General features: G+C 43.5%; 1 protein-coding gene across 1 annotated transcript in view; it reads left to right on the forward strand.

Moving 5' to 3' along the window:
- The first annotated feature begins 1,906 nt into the window (after window positions 1–1,906).
- Window positions 1,907–19,056, forward strand: part of MGMT (O-6-methylguanine-DNA methyltransferase) — a 133,847-nt gene continuing 116,697 nt past the window's right edge. Inside the window, exons 1-2 of the mRNA XM_058029284.1 lie at window positions 1,907–1,965; window positions 10,595–10,638. Of these exons, the coding sequence (XP_057885267.1) occupies window positions 10,615–10,638 (24 nt within the window). The 5' untranslated portion in view covers window positions 1,907–1,965; window positions 10,595–10,614. The remainder of the gene's footprint in view (window positions 1,966–10,594; window positions 10,639–19,056) is intronic.

Genomic DNA, 19,056 nt, shown 5'->3' on the forward strand with positions numbered 1-19,056 from the left:
TAGACACATCTAACAGGGCACAGTGTCTCGTTGTTAAAGGGCTGGAAATCCAAGAGTTCAGTGCTTGAAGTGATACTTGAAGTGACAAAGATCCGAACTTGGCCAGCAGAAGGGTCAGAGATTTGAATAGGACTTTCATAATTCTGAGGGCAGAGTGAACACTGGTCAGAAGCACCTTTCCCACCTCATTTATAAACAGGAATAAGTGACACTTCATCAAGTTCCAACGCAGCAAAGTTTGAAACAGCACAGAGAAACTTTCCTTTATAGTGCAAACACACAACTTTGGACCCACTGCCAAAGCCCAAGATGGTAGGGTTTAAGGAAATCTGGATATTTTACATTCCCTATTCAAGCCTGTTATAATGCAAACTAAAATCATATTAAAGATAATCAATTTTCATGCTCCAGGCAATAAGGAGATCACCTTGGGAGAGGAGGCAGAGAAGATTAATATGTATTTTGGGGAGGTTTCCACTTATAATAAAGTTTCAGGAACTGGCTACTTTTCTGATAAGGATATCAGGACACAGAGAATATTCCAGCCAGTTTAGAATAACTATTTCTAGGGTATCCCATCCAGTACAGAGCTTGATTTTTTTATTTAGAGAGAGGATCAACCTCCCATAAGCCACTGCCTTTGTATGGACATGCAGTGGCAGCACCTTTTAATTGACCATTAATCCAAGCTTCATTAGAACTAGGGAAAAGCTTCATTTTCTCATCAGTAAATGTCAGTTGCTCCAGTACAACTATTTTCAATTGTATTGGGGAAACTTCTGCACTTTGGACCATATTTTACATTTATTTTCTATTTCTTTTAGAATCAGATTTAACACACAGGCACCACCTCAGTGTTGCTAGTTCTGTATTTATTTACAAAATTTCCCCTATGAAAAAAAAGGATTTCCTGAATTCTGCAATGACTTTTTAAATATTGTTCTGATGCTTCCCAAGTGGACTCCTTCATTTTGTGACAGTTTCTGAATCATATAAACTCATAACATTTTTGCTGATGTAACTCAGATTGAGACTCTGATTCTCCAGCTTGGAAATTAGTGGTTTCTTGCTGCAAACTCTACTGGCATTTCGTATCTTGTTCTTTTGAGTTTTATTACTTCAAATAAACCTCACTGCAAGATCACTTTCTTCTGGCGTTTCACTTATTTTTATCTCCTCCATGTCTCCTTTTAGGAATTGTATTTATCAAATGCTTCTCCTACACTTGGTTGTTAATTTTCTGTCCCCACCTCACTCGTTACTTTGTAAATCTCAGAATTCCAGACTGGTTTGGGTTGGAAAGGACCTTAAATCCCATCCTGTTCCACCCCAGCCATGGCAGGGACACCTCCCACTGTCCCAGGTGCTCCCAGCCCCAATGTCCAGCCTGGCCTTGGGCACTGCCAGGGATCCAGGGGCAGCCACAGCTGCTCTGGGCACCTGTGCCAGGGTCTCAGCTTCTTCACATCGAATAATTTCTTCCCCAGTTTCCCATCTAAATCCACCCACTTTCAGTTTAAAGCCATTCGCTGCGTCCTGTGTCTCCATCCCTTATCCCAAGCCGAGCTCTCCTGGACGCTCTCCCTGGAGCTTCCCCTGGAGCCCTTTAAGCCCTGCAAGGGGCTCTGAGCTCTCTCTGGAGCATTCTCCTCCCCAGATGAGCCCCCCCAGCCGTGTCAGCGTGCACAGATCGCTGGGTTTGGGTTGATTTTTACACAACTCCGCGTTTTTCCCACGCGTGCGGCCCAGCCCCAGCCCCAGCCCCAGCCGGGCCGCACCGGCCGCGGCCGCACGAGCAGGGAGCAGGGCCCAAGCCCCTCCCGGCTCCCTCCCGGAGCCGCCTGGAGCTCCCCGGCTCTGCCTCTTCCCCTTCCCCCGGCCGGCTGCGGCTTCCGGGCGGCCCCGGCCCCGCCCCGGCAGCGCGGCCTGTGCGGAGCGGCCGCGGCCATCCCGGGGCGCGGGCAGGTGCGCGGGGAACGCGGCCGCGGGGACCCCAGGGACAGCCAGAGTGCTCCAGGGACAGCCAGACAGCGCCAGGCACGGCCCCAGAGCTCCAGGGACAGCCACAGGCTACCGGCAGTGACAGGGACAGGCAGCGGCGGCCCGGAGGGTGGGCAGGCAGGCGGGCCGGGTGAGCGGGGGATGCTCGGTCCCCGGAGCCCGCAGAGCCGGGGCAGCGCAGACCCGTCGGGGCTGGGGCTGCGGGGGAGCCCGGCCTCCAAAAACCTGCTGGTTATTCTTGGAACAGTGCTGGGGAAAGGGGGATGGATGGCAGCAGCCTGGGCTCACAGCGGGTTTCTGTCAATTTCCAAAATAATCGCTCCGGGAAGGGCCGGTCCCTTCATGGAGCATCCCCGGGGCGCGGGGGGCGGCGCTGCTGCTGGATGGGCTCCGGGAGCGAAAACTGCACCTAAATAATTGCCCAAGAGCCTGCCCAGGGTGCTTGTAGGGTTTCCCTCGCTGGGAATATTCCAGAAGTGTCTGAGCGCCGTGCTGTGCCATGTGCTCGGGGATCCGCTGGTGGAACCGTGTGAGCCGCTGTGGTCCCTCCCAGCCTGACCCGCTCTAATATAAGAAATAATAATAAGAGGGATTAGACCCACTCTGATAATAAGAAATTAATGTTAATCTGAAAATATCCTTTCAGCACTGATACAAAAGCCAAGATCTGCAGGTGTTTTAAAGTAATTTAAATATTATACAATATATTATACAATATAATATATATAATACAATAATACAATACAGTAATATATTATAATATAATGTATATTATATATAATCATGTATAATATATAATATATAATATATAATATATGTAGTGTATATATTATAATAATTATATATAATATATATAATTATCTATATAAAATATAAATAGTTATATAATATGATAATACAATATAATGTATATAATACATATTATACAATATATATACAATATCATACAATCTATTATACAATACTACAGAATCTGTTATACAATATACAATACATTATACAATAACATAATTGCATGCAGCTTTTAAAGCACGGTAAATGTAAAGAATTAATTTATTTGCTCCTCCCAAATAAACTGTATTTGTGGTGATGTGTATCTTATTTTTGTGGAATGGAGCTCTTATTGAATGGTGAGATGCAGTCTGTGCAGTGTTCCACTTTGAGAAATCTCAGTTTTATGTGCTGGGGTATTACACAGGTGCTGTGACAGTCGTTTCTCAAGTCTCTTTTGTGTCCAGGCTTGTGCTTACCCTGCACAAGGGTCATCGTCTGGAGGGGTCTGTTGGGATGACAGAGTTCCCTTGCAAACCTGTCAAAGGTTTTGGCCCCCAAGCACTGCCTGTCTCCCTTATGCACTGGCAACTAAAGTTGGGGCTGTGGGCTCATTGTTTCTGGGGTAAAACCTACCCCTTCAATGTCTAAAAACATCCTTTTCTTGTGAATGTTGTCAGTCTGTGACATGATCTTTTCATAGTAAAACTTTTGTTTGCTTTGTTTTCGAACAGAAATGACTGTTCTACCAAAATCTTCAGGTTTCAGCAGGAAAAAGATGTGGCAGTGTGAGCTTGTGAGGAGGCTTTAGCAATTCCTATCTGCATTCTGGCCCGTGAGAAGTTCATTACACCAATTATTGCAGCAGGAGAACAGAAGCTCTACAGGAAACTGTTGTAGTTAGAGACTAACTTGTGTTACCGTGGCTGCTTTACCTCTTGATAACTCTGTAATTACCTTGTCACCACTGTTTAATGCCTCACCTGTGCAGAGGATCAGCTCATGGCATCACTGAGGGGAGCAGGGCCTGCAGGAGAAGCTGCTGCCCCTTGGGAGGGCTCAGGGGTTGCCCTGAATGGCTGAATTAAGGATTTGTGCAGGAAAAGCAGGATGTTTGTTATGAGAAGTGTGGGTGAGGTGGAAGGGCTGCACCTGAGCAGCTCTGGTTAAACTCACTGCTGACAGGGGAAACACCCAGAAGGAGCAGTAGTGCCAAAAATCCAAAGGAGGGCATGTCAAAGACATGCATGGCTGGTTTTGTAGTGGGTTTTTTTTCCTATACAAATAAGGTTTTGGAGAACTGAGAGCAGCTGATGCTTGTGAATTAACCCTCAGGGTGGCAGAGCAGCCAATGTGCAATTCCCTGTCCCCCTCCTCTGTGCATCCTCACCTGTGGGGCTGCAGGGTGGTTGTTCAGGTGTTGGTGCTGGAAGAGCTTCATGGGAACAAATTGGAGGTCCAGGAGTGTTGGGGGGTCAAAATTAGACAGCAGCCTCCAGCCCAGTCAGCCGTTCTGCCTGGGACACAGCTGATCTGAATTACACTTAATTTCTGAAAGAAAAAGCCTTTCTGCTGGTGAGTTGCTATTTCAGAGTTCTCAGAACAATATCAGAGAATGGTTTGGGTGGGAAGGAAGGGACTGTAAAGCCCATCCAGTGCCACCCAGGGACCTTAAATCCCATCTCAGAATTCCAGCGTGGTTTGGGTGGGAAGGGACCTTAAATCCCATCCATTCCACCCCAGCCATGGCAGGGACACCTCCCACTGTCCCATGTGCTCCAATCCCAATGCCCAGCCTGGCCCTGGGCACTGCCAGGGATCCAGGGGCAGCCACAGCTGCTCTGGGCACCTGTGCCAGGGAACAAATCCTTCCTAGCATGATGATGGAGCAGAGCTTCAGCCATTTGAGCAGGAGCTCTGTTCCCATGTCACATCCTGAGCACATGGAGCTCCTAAATCCATCCTGCAGGCACTAATGTTCCCTCTGACACTGCAGAGCTCCTGCAGCACGATGCTGCCTGCCTGTGGAGCTGGCACTGCCCATTCCCAGCAGTTGTCAGGGAGGCTGGATGCACATCCCAGCCGTGGCATAACTGGAGGAGCCAGCACTTGTTAACTCTATTTGTTTTTATTATGGACATCGATCTGCCAGTCGCAATAATGCATTTATGGACATTTTTCTGCAAGCGCAGCGCTGGTGGCAGTTTTTACTGACAACTTGAGTCATCTGGACAGGAGTTGAAAATACGTTTATTTTATTGACGGATTGTGCAATTCTCTCGTTTACCCAGTGTTCATAAGATATCTGGACTGGTGAGGAGAATGTAACTGATGGGAAAATGGAGGGTGAAGTTTTAATTTCGGGAGGTTTGGAATCTTTTAGGTAGTGACAGGTTGCAGAACACATTTGGGGTAGGTTTGGGAGCTTTAACTTCATTAATGCTGTAATTAAAAAGTGAAAAGCTCGGTGTCCTTGCAGCAGAATTCCAGACCTGAATTCCCTCCCTCTGCTGATAGCTGGGAATGTTACTGACCAGTAATTGTGCTGATTTATCTGAAGGTATAATGGGTAAAATCCTCCTATGTAAGGAAAAACCCCTGTTGAATTGAGTATTTCTGACATATCACCCTGCACAGGTGTGCTTGGGCCAGCATTAAGTTTAACACACAGCTGGAGGAGCAACCAAACTATAAAACTAAACCTGTGCTGAGGTATTCTTCATAAATACAGAATGGAGTTTTAAAACTGAGCTGCTTATGGTCCAGGCAATTTATTGAATGCCAATAAAGCTTGTGGGGTTTGGATTTTAATGAATTTGAGTAATTGTAAAAGTTATTTGGAATATGTTGCTGTTTTGATGCTTTTTGCTAATCCTTTTTGGAGTTGTTTCCTTATTTACTATTTTATATCTGCCCACCTAAATTACCATGTCCTGGTAGCTGTCAGGAGTATCAGGTTATTCTGGACCAAATTAAATGATTCAGATAGTTTCAGGTATCTTTTCATGTCACTTGTAAAACTTGGATGTGCAGCTGAAATTCTCCCTGATGCAGCAGGGAGTCTGAAGGTTATTAAACATACCTGAGCAAATCACCTTTAATTGCAGAGAAGAAGAGGGGAGTTCATTAAAACAAAGGTTCTGACTTCTGTCCTTTTTGAGTGAAATAGGAGTTAAAATAGCAGCATTGACCAATGGCCTGGAGTCTTGAGCAGCTTGGCAGTGTGGAATAAATAATAATTTGAGTTATGACCTGATGGATGCGTTTTAGCCTTTCATTTTTATACAAATGCCACCTTTTAGTGCAGATCAATGCAGTCAGTATTTTAATATATATATTAGCACAGCCCAGTGGAGTCAGAGTGTTTTGTTGTGTGAATGCTGCCATCTCTGTGCTCCACGTGCAGATTTAGGTCCCTCCAGGTAACCCTGCATTAGCAGATAGCAAGAATTAGTGCTGTCTTGTCAGTGCTGCTGCTGCATAATCATCATCAGGAATACTGAAATTATCTGAGTGCTTTAGATCAGTCAGCACAAGGCAAACAATGCTCTTATCTCGGCTTGTTTGTACATTCAAGTGTGCAGAAGGTCTGTTAATTAGTTACACTTTTTAATAAACACCTAAAGTATACTTAAGGTCCTGTTAAAAGATTAATTTTTCTGTTTCACATCATAAAACCAGCAGATGAGTGTTCAGCACGTGGCAGTACACGGGCAGCACGAGCCTGCCTTGGCAGCCTGGGCTGGTGGTGGGGACAGGAGAGTTCTGCTGTCACCCGTGTCCTGCAGAAACAATTCCCACAGTTCACATTCCCTGCACCCTGCTGGATTTAAGGATGGGCAGAGGTGCAGTGGGAACCGTCTGGGAAATGGGAAATCCCTTGCACAGTCTCCTGCTGACAACAGAAATACCTCTCTGGTTCTTGGCTGACTCCGTAAAATATGAAAATTTTTGGTTGATGTGGTTTATTCAAGCTGGCCACAGTTGTTGGTTTGGGGTTTTTTGGTTTGGTTTGGTTTTTTTTTTTTTTTTTTTTCTGAAATATTAGGGAATTCATTGGTTTGGAATCCAGCTTAGTGGGCCTGGATCACCATTCCCTTTTAACGTGGAGGTTTAGGCAGTGGGATGGAATAAAATCTGTCTGTCTGGCCAGGGTCGTGCTTTAGGAAGGTGAAAGTGGGATCCAACAAGGCAAAGTGCTTCAGCTGAAACAAACTTTTAAAATAAATTATGAAATCCCAGAAGGGTTTGGGTTGGAAGGGACCTTAAAGAACATCTGTTCCCACACCTCCCACTGTCCCAGGTGCTCCAGCCCCAATGTCCAGCCTGGCCTTGGGCACTGCCAGGGATCCAGGGGCAGCCACAGCTGCTCTGGGCACGCTGTGCCAGGGCTGCCCACCCTGCCAGGGAAGTAAAAAACGCTTATTTTATTATTTTTTAAAACATAGCAATAATATTATTTTCCCTGATTGCACCAGTTTAATGTACTTTATTTTCTATTATTGTTAATGCAGCTCGCCCTGGATTTAAATGCATTTCAGTTGCCTTTTTGTGCCATTATATTTGATTCCTCAGCGAGACTTTCTAAGAATATGATTAACCCTCTGGGTCATCTTATAATGTAATTATTAATGATTGATTCTGTTTATCCTTGGGATCAATATGAGAAGCAAAAATGCTTTGGCATATATTTGGGGTTGATTTCTTGCATTCAGTAAACATGATCTGGTGACAAGACTGGTATTGGTTTATTACTCGGAACGTGTTTGATGAATCTGAAGTGTGTAATTAGTTTTATATAATGATGGTGATATGTGGGGTTTTTTACATGACTTATGTTAATATGGCCAATAGTGTTAACATCTCCTGCCACTAATAGTTAGGGTGGGGATGTATAGTAATTGATCTTCCTGGGAGTGCTGTAATGTAAAAACAATTCCGGCTGTTTGAAGTATATTTTACAAGTGTGCATTGGGCCTTTGGGATGTTATACTGAAAAACCCAATTGTACAGTTACCATGGGAACCCAATTAGAATAGATTGCTGGATATTTTTTTTTTCTTTCTCAGGCTTTCATCTTGACCAAAAATCTAATGTACTTTAAATGTTTTCATACGGAATTTTGTTCGTGTAGTCACTTGGTGTAATGGCTGGTTTTTAATTTTAGTGCTGAACCAGAGTGTTCTGTTGAGGGTCCCGAGGACTTATCCTTCAAGGAGAATCTTCCTTTAGTGTTTAAAAGTTGATGAACTGAGAAAAAAATACTTTTTATTAATCCACGTTCTTACTGCTATCACATGTACTCGTCAGGCTGCAGTCCTGGGGGAAAAAAAGCAGGGAAATATCTCAAAGCCCAAGGACTTCTGTTCTAGATCATCAGCAAAACATGGCTGAAGAATTTCCTGCCCTTCAAGGAGCTGTTTTTGATGTCACCTCTGACTTCTCTTCACCTTTGTGGCCTGTTGACATATCCAGAGGTTTGGGATGCTTGCTGTGATGTGTTTGCTTCCTGCACCGTTGAGCACCTGCAGGTGTTTGTGTGTCTCCAGGTGTCCTGGCAGCATCCTGCTCCCCCAGCACAGCTCCTGGGTGGCAGCAGAGCTTGTGGGCAGCTTGGGAGCATCTTGCTGGAATGGCCAGGGGAAGCTGGGGCAGGAGAGATGGAGATGGATGTCACTGCTCCTTGTTGGCAGCTCTGAGCTAGTGAGGATTGTCAACTATTTATTTTTCCCATACTACTCATTAATCCATTCAGTTCATCCACTCTGCAAATGCAGGGGGGAATTTTCCATTTGGTGAAGCCATTGCTGGCCTGAAGGTTTCAGTTTTTCGAGGTTTGGTTCTGGTGTCTCAATTTCCACACCATGGAAGTGGTATCACTGAATTGATCAACATGTGTTCCTCCAAAGAGGTTTTGGCTTTTCATGGTATCACTGAATTGATCAGTTGTGTGTTCCTCCAAAGAGGTTTTGGCTTTTCGTGGTATCACTGAATTGATCAATGTGTGTTGCTCCAAAAAGGTTTTGGCTTTTTGTGGTATCACTTAATTGATCAATTTGTGTTGCTCCAAAAAGGTTTTGGCTTTTCGTGGTATCACTGAATTGATCAATTTGTTTTGCTCCAAAGAGGTTTTGGCTTTTCGTGGTATCACTGAATTGATCACTTTGTGTTGCTCCAAAGAGGTTTTGGCTTTTCGTGGTATCACTGAATTGATCAGTGTGTGTTGCTTCAAAGAGGTTTTGGCGTTTTGTGATATCACTGAATTGATCAATTTGTTTTGCTCCAAAGAGGTTTTGACTCCTTGCTTTCAAAGCCAGCCTCAGGAGAACCCTTCAGCTCCATGTGAAGTTCTGACCTCCTCTATCAAGACAGCCTTTGCAAGGCTGAGGTGCATTTTGGAGGGATGCTTTGGACTTTCCCAGGGGTGTTTTTTGTATGGTTCCCCCAGTTTGGCAGTCAGAAATCCTCTAACCACAGTGGTTTGGACAGGACTGGTTTTACCCAAGCTCTGGTCACGCAAGGAAAGCCTTGTTGGGTGAGCAGGTGGAGCTCAACCAGGGTTTGAAATGAGTTTCTGGATAAATCTGATTGTTGAGGCAAAGATTTCATCTTTACCCTTCAGGAGGATCTAAAAAACCTGAGCGTTGCTGGGTGCTTTGAAATACCCAGCTCTGAACTGATGATAGAAATAAATTACTATTTTATTTTTAGCTCTATCACAGATATTTTAAGTAGTTCTATTAGATTGCTCATCTGCCTGACCTGCATTTAAAAATGCAGAGTTCTCTTTGCAATGCCTGCCTTGTTATATAGTTAAAATACTAATTATTCATCTTAATTTTAAACACTTAAGTAAGATGCAATATTTAGGTTAAATGTTGCTGTTTGGTTTTAAGTGGCTGGGAAGTGGCCATGTGTTCTGTCAGTGCCTTGGACTCCAAGGAGAGGTTTTGGAAAGCCTGGGATGTTGATATAATTTCATTTTTAAGAGATTTACCATTCCTGAAGTGCATACAGTTATCCCTGCCCATGGAGTGGTGGTTCTCTGATTTCAGTGGAGCAGTTCCCATCGAGGCTGGCTGTGAGTCAGGATTGTGAAGCTGAGCTTTGGCACATAATCTCCTTGGTTTTAAAAAATACAGTGTGTCACATCTTTCAAAGACAGAGTGATATTAGCAGAGTGGCACTAAAGAAAAACATAGAGGAGGGAGCTAAATGCCAAAGAAATAGGAAATATTCTTTATTTCCAAGGGGAGAGCAAAAAGGAGCCGGTTGTGGTTTTTAATGATATAAAGAATGTTAAAGGCTAGAATTATAATAATTGAAGTTAAAATGTTTCAGGTACTCAGTGGCGTGAAATCTGTGCTTTTAAACCCAGAATACATCACAATCACTTGCTTTAAAATCACTTTCATGCCTTAAAATGTGGCATTTCCTAAATCACAACAGGCTCTTCGTTTTACTCAGTCGCTTAGAAGTACATGACAGCCTGTAAAAAATTATTCAATTAATACTTTTATCTTTGGAGGCATTCTTATTCCAGATATCAGAGTTGTGCAGTGCTTGTTGTGGAAGAACTCTTCAATGTGCCATCTGTTGATTTTTTTTTTGTTTGACTCATGACGAGTGGGTGACTTAACATTAAAATTCCATGTTGTTTGTGAAAAAAACCACACTCCCTTTGGAAATTCTGCGTTCTGAAATTTGGAGCTCGTTTAGAAACTGATGCAGGGGTGGATATTCTGGATATTCAGTTCTCCCTGTGGAATTCAGATTTAACCGTCTAACTGGGAATTTATATTTTTTTTTTTTTTCCTTGCAGGTGGAGCCTTTTCCTCCGGGATGGCATCGAGGATGGTTCCCAAAGTAAGTTTCCAGTGCAGTGCCCTTGCAGGGGGGTGGCCACTGCAAGTCCAGCATTACAAAAGAGTTCACGTAACATAGTTTGTTTTTTCCCCAGTGCCCAGCAGTCAGGATTAGGAATCCAGTTGACAAGATTGATGCTGCATTGTAAATCTCTGTAGCTCTGTCATGGTTGGTAACAGGCATCAGTGGACCTTTCCCCAGCACGTATCCATCTGCCACAGAGCATAAATAACAGGACAGGGCTGCTCTCTCAGTTTTGTTGCTGTTTCCATCCCCTAATAATAAACACCTCCCTGGAAACACAGGCTTAATTTTGAGGCTTGATGCTTCCGTGATGTAAGTGTAGGTCAGTGGCATTGTAGCAAAATAAGAAACATGGATGTTTATCCAAATATTCAGACAATTTACTCTGCTGAAAGAAGGGCATCAGCACATTGTTAGTCTGTAGCTGTCTCCCTGAAATAGTTGAAATGAACTTTGAAGACACAAATACTCTTTTTTTTTTTTTGTGTGTGTGTGGAATAGCTATTTTTGTAACATTAGTGATGTTCCTCTAGGAAAACACTTCTGGTACAATCACACCTGCATTTCTAACTATTCCTGTTGGCAACTTCTGTCACTGCTCTAAATGTCTGAATAGTGGCATCTCTTGTGGTTTTAATCTGCTTTACATAATGTCATGTGGCTTAGGAAGGAGCATTTTGCTGGTTTGTGTTGTTTACCTCTTTTCTACAAAAGCAAATCGGTTTTGTTTTTTAAAAGAGAATGGTTAAGGAAGAAATCCAGGTAAATAAATTATTGCTTCACTTTTTTCTTTTGAACCATCATCCCTTTAGTCACATTTATGCATCTTCCAGTTGCAAACACCTTTTAGCAGAGGGAGGGAGAATCCCTGGCTCCCTCATTGCAGGCTAGGTGTGATATAGCTGGCAAGTGACACGAAACTAATAATTTATTATCTAACCTTTTCATTTCCCCCTCTCTCACGTGGAGTTGAAAGGTGCAGCTTGAGCTGTTCGGGGAGTTTTCCCCTTTTGATATGTGGGAAGACAGAAGGTTTGAGGTAAAACACTCCAGCTCCGCTGTGGGCACTGTGCAGACACTTCCCTGTGCTCTGGATGCATATTAAATATTGATGTCCTGATGTAATTGGTGATTTTCGGGCTGTTTTCAGTGTGTGATCAGTGTGCACAGCCCCACGTTGGGGTGACACCCAGCGTGTGCCTGGCCACGGATTTGCAGGAATCAATTATCACCCGTGCAATGTGCTGAACACTTTTTTAAGGAGGCTGCTGAAAAGTGCTTTGGGAAAGCAGGCAGACGTGGGAATTTTCCATAATCACTGCCTGTGCCTCCCACTCCATCCCAGGTTCTGCTGCAGTGACCAGAGATGAGTTCTGGGCTTGGGTTGGGCTAGAAGGTGGCTGGGCTCTGGGTGACCAAACCTCAGGATATCTCCATATTTAGGGTTTTGGGCGGGGGTTTGTTGTGCTTCTGACAATGTGGCAGGTTTTGTATTTCATTAGAAAACTCTAAATGTCATTCTGCTCCTCGCTGGACATCTGGCAGTTAAATTTGAAGTTAGTAAATGGATTCTTGTACTAACCCTAATGCTTTGTTCTGTTAATAGTGAAACCTTTGTCCTGACTCCAGCAGGGATGTAAAACTGTAGGAAAGTCCAGATGTGTGTGTGCCAAGACTGTACTCTTGTATTTTTATACAAATCTTTGCAACACCTCTTCTGTCTGTATTTATTTCCCTGTATTTTGTGTTTTTTAGTGAATCCCTAATACACATTTCTCTGGTCTGCTCACTTCAGAAATTTCAGCGAAATTCTTTCCTCACACACAACTCAGATTCCTGACTCTCCTTCAGCTTAAGGAGCACTATTAATGGTTTTGTTCATATTGCTTAGATTTATTTTGTTATTATTCTCCAGCTCCTACTCTTCAGGTAGAGCTATTTTGGTATTATAAAGAATGATGGATTATATAGGAAAGTTTCTTTTGAAGCACTCCTGATATTGTGCAATGCACTTGGGGGTCAGCTACACTTGACTGATGCATGATTTATCCCATGTCCCTGCCACTTCCTGAGATAAAGCTGCTATTTTATCAAAAATGCCAGCAAGTGTGATTTAGAATTTATACCCCTCCTTTTTCAAATAATTGTTCTGATTACTTTCTGGCACGGCAATAAAATGATAAAGGTAATTGCACACAAATGTGAGATAGCACCAAAATACAATAAAATTAACCTGAATTAGCTTGACTTGTCGATGAGAAGTATTTATGAAATGTATTTTTGCAATAAGGGAGACTGATATTATAGCTGGAAGGTGAGTTATTGCCTTAATGTAATACTGTTTGAAATTTAAAAAAGAGACTGTTACAGTTGAGGGTGATTGTGCCTTTGAAATTAAGTTGAAGTGATTCTTATAATTGGCAGCAATAATGCATTGGGAAGGTAATATCTTTTATTGTGTTATGCCTAGTTGCATTATCTTTTATTTAGCTGGTCCTGACTCCAGCTCTGCAGAGAAGACAAGCAGGAGCAGATCAGGAATTTTGTGGATTTAGGTGATAAAAACTTGAAATGTTACCCAATATTAAAGTCATTCTTCTGCTGTTTTTTTTTTCATTTTTAGCCCATTTCCAGTTCCCCTGAACCTGATACAAGGCTCATTTGATTAAAATTTCATCTGTTTTCCTTGTATTGGAGTAGTTGCCATGTATTTACATCAGGCTGAGCCTGTAAGAGCCGAGCACTCCAGGATCACTGTGTGGGTTTGTGTCAGGTGCTGATTTGGGCAGTGAATTCTGTGTTTCTCTGTACCTCTCACAGAAAAGCGTGAACACACTCTCACAGCAAACCCCTCCATGGTTTTTAAGGAGTAGATCCTCAAATCCCAGAATCCCTGAGGCTGGAAAAGCCCTCCCAGCCTGTGGAGTCCCAGCTGTGCCCATCCCTACCCTGTCCCCAGCCCTGAGTGCCAGCTCCAGGTGCCACCTGCAGGGATGGGCACTGAACCCTCCCTGGGCAGTTCCTGAGCCCCCTTTCCATGGGGAAATTCCTGCTGTGCCCACCCTGAGCCTCCTTTGCTCCAGGTGAGCCCCTTCCCAGCTCCTCAGGGATTTTCCAGCCCCTTCCCAGCTCCATTCCCTGCCTTGGACACGCTCCAACCCCTCCAAGTCCTTCCTGACCTGAGGGGCCAGAGCTGGGCACAGCACAGAGGGAATTGTACCTGTATACAGACAACTCAGTATGTAGCCAAGACCTTGGGTTTAATTCTTGAAGTGATGAACACATCTGGAAAATTAAGATTACTGCACCATGACTTTTCCTGCGCAAGAGATTTCATGGAGTCATGGAATATCCTGAGTTGAAAGGGACTTGTTGAAACTCAACCCAGTAACAACAAAATAGGGTTTTTTTGGGGGACCCTCTAATTGTTAAGAGACAAGATTCTTGATTTTTGATTTTTTAGTGCATTTATTTGTTTATTATTTGGAAGCAAATTCCTTAATTATTTTTAAATATATATATATTACAAGTATAAAAGTTCAGTGTTTTATTCCCTCTGACAATGTTAAAATATTGAACAACTCAACAAAATACAACATTGCTTTGTAGTGCTTCTAACTGAATCTTCTGCCATAGGATTCCCAGTTTCAAAAATGAGGAGCTGGAGGACTCAATCCCTTTGGTAGGTCCTTGGAAGGATAAGAGGGACAATGTGCTTCCCCTCCCCTTGGAAGTGCCACCAGGACTTGTGGCTTTTGGGCTGGTTCCTGGTGGGATTTGCAGGTACTAACTCAGTGCACACACTTGTTGCCATAATCTGATTATTCCAGGAATATCTGGCACTGTCCTGTCCACTTTCCCTCCCCTTGGGGCTCCATTTCTTACCCGGTTTAATTAATTATAAAATCTCTTGGCAGCCCCCAGTTTGATGAGTAAATCTGTGTCCCCACCATGATCAGGAATTTTTAAAATTAATAAACACCACACTTCTTCTGTGCTGTGTGTAAGTAGAAGCTGAGAATTGTTTGGGTAGGAAAACACCTCAGAGATCATCGAGTGTTATTCTTTGCTTTGTGCCATTGATATTACGTGATATCAATTTCCTGATTGATGTATATGTGGTTTATTATGGTCCACATGCTGTAAGTGCACGTGGCTGCTGTGCCTGCAGCCCATTTAAATTTCCTGTATAAGTAATAGCTGGGGAAAGATGCAGGATGTGTTTCCATGTTTTTGGAGAGGTTCTGGAGGAAACAATGCAGCAGAATTCCTGTTTGAGCAGCCCGCTGGGGTCTGCTGTTCGAGTACCAGCTCCAGTCCAGGCTTGGCGTGAGCAGCAGATGGAGTTGAAAGCTGCACTTGTTGAGCGTGGAACGCAGGGGCTGTAACCCTCCTGCCCCTTGCAGGGGAGCTGAGGTGGCTTTATTACAATTGCAGTGCCCTTGCAGTACAGCCAGGCCAGCCCTGGGCGCCGGGAATCGCTCGATGCTCCCGTCTGCCAAAGCCGCGGCTGAAGGCGCAGCCAAAGAGCCAGGGGCGACCACTGCTTGGAAAGGCACGTCCCAGCTTGGCATTTCGGGGGCTTCTGGGTGCCATCCAAAGAGGATTAGTAGGATAATGCGATGGGACAACAGGAACTTGCTTTTGTTGTCTTTGATTGTTTAATAAAGAATTACGTGTTTGCTCTCCTCGAAGACTTTTGAAATGCCGTGGAAAGCAAATGTTGCTCCGTGTGAGCGCGTATCCCCCTGGTTTTTGGGGGCTTGTGTGAATGGGCCTTTGGATAAGGGAAGAGGAGCACTGATTTTGAGTGTTTATGCCAGTGTATATTTGTATATGTTCAGAATATGCGGTTTGATTCTGTACCTTCACATTTTTATGGGATTACTTCTTCGCAAGGTAAAGAAATTGCATCACCCCAAACTAACCCTGGATTTGCTTCCAGTCTGTCTGACATTTCCTTTCCAAACCTCCCCGCGCCAGGAAATGAGGAGGTTTTGTTTTCATACCCTCTGAAGTTGCAGGTTTGGCTTAACCAGGGTTAGATTTACTCAGAGAAGCAGTGAGACACGCCAGGAGAGCGCTGCAGGGCTTCAGTGCAGCTCTTGTTTGAGAGGCTCAGCTGGGGAGGTGTTTATTGTTCCTGCAGCCAGCAGAGAATTCCATGGACCTGCGTCTCCAGTGCTTTTTGCTGGACAGCTGAAAGTTTGTTTTGGATGCTGCAGGAAGGAGAAGTGCACCCAGCAGGGACTGGGATTGGGGAGGGGGGTGAGGTGCCTTGTGTCCAGGTCAGGCTTGTTCCATTCACAGGAACCTGCAGCTGGATATAAAGGACTTGTATTTTAGAACATTAAAGGTAATTTTAAAAGTTATTTTGTTTTCAGCAGGTTGTATTGACAGAATTACTTCAGATTAGGTACTGAGAGGATTGGGTTTTTTTTTCAAAACTTTATTCTTGGGTTTAAGCAGCATCTTCTTTTCCTCAAAAATTAGCTTTTGCCTTAATTTAAAACCCGTGAGGCACTTGGCTTTCTTTGGACTGACAGTTTTCCATATTTTTGCAGGATGCTGTGAGTGAAACGTGAGTGGAGTGATACGGGAATTGGGCATTACCTGGTTCAGAAATTATTTTTCCATTAAGTAATGAGGGATGTTGCTCAGAGCTCGCTGTGGGTTGCAGAGGGCAGCAGCCATCCCTTGGCTTTTTGGACAAGGAGCTTCCTGGCTTTCAGGAGAACTTTCTCACATCTTCAACTGTCCAGAAGAAGATGTCAAACCCTCAGGGGTGTGTTTGGATCAGGATATCCTCATCACAGAACCCCAGAATGGTTTGGGTTGGAAAAGACCTTAAAGCTCATCCAGTGCCACCCTTGCCATGGCAGGGACACCTCCCACTGTGCCAAGTGCTCCAATCCCAATGTCCAGCCTGGCCTTGGGCACTGCCAGGGATCCAGGGGCACCCACACCCACATATTTCTTTGGAGTTCACACCATTCAATTCAGTTGGAAGTCTTTGGACTCTTTTTTTTCAAGAAGAGGAAGCAGCTTTTAGAAAAATTTGTATTTTACCTTGGAAAGAAATCAGACATCTCATAACAAGCAAAAAGACTGAGAATTAAATGTTTCTCATTCTTTCTAACTTTTATTCCAGTGTAGTAAAGTGATATTAATATTCCAGTATATTAAACTTTCACTGTATTTCACGTCAACTTTCAATGTATTTCACTTTTATTGTGAAAGTCCCAACAAACTCTTTCCTTCTTACTTCCCTGCAGTAAAATTATTTGTAGTACGAAAACTCTTTGTTCTCTTGGAACAGTAGCTTTTGTAAGGTGAAAATATAGATGGTTAATCAAGATATTAACAGGACCAGATTTTTAGATTGTTCTGATTGCATGGATCCTGTCTTCTATTCACAGCCCTTAAATCTTTCTTTGCCTTGAAACACTAAAAAATGGCTTTTTCCTCTAACACAAGGCCCATAAGGTTGGAAAACCACCCTCCACCCTGCACTATATGTGCAGAAATACATTACTTTTACTATTAATATCTTTGCCCATATTCTTTACATACAATGGATTGTTTCCTTTCAAATAAACAGGCAGAACCCAGTAAAACAAATACAGGAAGCTTTAAACTATTAAGGAGATGTGGAGAGAGGTGTAATTCAGTGAAATCCTTGGATGGGTGGCCCACTGGCATGGGCAGCCTCATCAGTGGCAGAGGCTTTTTGACATGAAATCATTTTACAAACGTTGCTTTAAAGGATGGATTTTTCCTTTGCCTGATGGGATTTGATAAGGATTTTGTTAGGAGGAGGATGCAAACTTACTGCATCAGGAAAGGGTGACTGAAATGAAGCAGCAAATTGCCAAACTGATGTATTCCCCTTAAATTTAAGTCCAATATTTGAAGCTTTGATTGAATTTTAATTCAAAACTTGAATCAATAGCAAGGAGGTTTGAGATACTCAAAAGAAGGACTCTCTAAGAGTTCAGGCCTGGTGTTTTTTCCCTGTAATTAGGAGGAAGGAGCAGCTTCCCTGGCATTTATTGATCATCCTCAACCTCAGCAAATGTCTGGAGTGGCTTTTTTAGTGAGTCCCTGATATTCTATGGCACCATCAACACAGGGCAGGTGTTTGTGAATTGTAGCTCATTTGTTGATGCAAATGTCGGGACTTTGATGGAGATTTTAGGATACATTTATGGAGAATGGGAAGTGATGAAGTTTTTGGGATAAATTTGTGGAGAATGGGAAGTGATGGAGATTTTGGGGTAAATTTGTGGAGAATGGGAAGTGATGGAGTTTTTAGTATAAATTTATGGAGAATGGGAAGTGATGGAGATATTAGGATAAATTTGTGGAGAATGGGGAGTGATGGAGGTTTTGGGATAAATTTGTGGAGAATGGGAAGTGATGGAGTTTTTAGTGTAAATTTTTGGAGAATGGGAAGTGATGGAGTTTTTGGGATAATCACTTCAGAACGGGAAGTGATGGAGTTTTTAGGATAAATTTGTGGAGAATGGGAAGTGATGGGGTTTTTGGGATAAATTCATGGAGAATGGGAAATAAATGAAGAAGGTGGTGCTTGGTCACACCTCTGCTGGGGTGGGCATCAACGCCTCCAAGGGAATCACCTGCAGGTGGTGATTCCAGTGGATTAATACATCCAGAAATTCAGATTTTATGGGTTAGAATTCCTATGATTGGTGCAATCTGGGGTCCTCTGGCAGTGATTTTGGGTGTTTGAAGGCAGTGTGTGGTTCCCTCCTAGCCCAGTGAGGTTGGGTGGGAACCCTCCTGAGCACCTGGGTGGGTTCTTCAGCTCCACAGAAGTGTGAAGAACTAAGCAGCATTTCCAAATGTGCAGCAGTGGTTTGGCTAGAAATGGTGGGAATGGGACCATTTTGGGGTCTGGGGGAAGTAGGAGGAAGAATTGCAATGCAATTTCCTGCTGCTGGTTGTGTTTCCATCAGACGTAGCTCAATTAACACTTGGTTAATCTGAAAATGATCAAGAGACCCTTTCTTGGAGGACCTGGGGCATCTCCCTGATAATTGCAGGTTTGAAAAAATCCAATTGCAGGATGTGTGAGGCCACATTCGATTTGCCAGCTGAATATGTTATTTTTGCCTTGATTCCCAGAAATATTTGAGGGGAAAAGAAAAAAAAAATTCGTGAGGGCTTCCATGCTGTAGCCTAATGGAAATCCCCTGCTAAATCAGATGCAGAGGGGATTATTGTTAATATTTTGATATTGGTGTGGTGGGTTTATATTGTAAAAGTAGAGTGAGGGAAATGGAAAAACCTGTGGAGAGGAGATCCATCAGAGATAGGGCTCTGATGGGAAGGATTCAGTTCTCCATAATCCTGAAAGGAAAATCAGGGCTT

Source organism: Melospiza georgiana, chromosome 8 (assembly GCF_028018845.1).
Source record: "Melospiza georgiana isolate bMelGeo1 chromosome 8, bMelGeo1.pri, whole genome shotgun sequence".
NCBI lineage: Eukaryota > Metazoa > Chordata > Aves > Passeriformes > Passerellidae > Melospiza > Melospiza georgiana.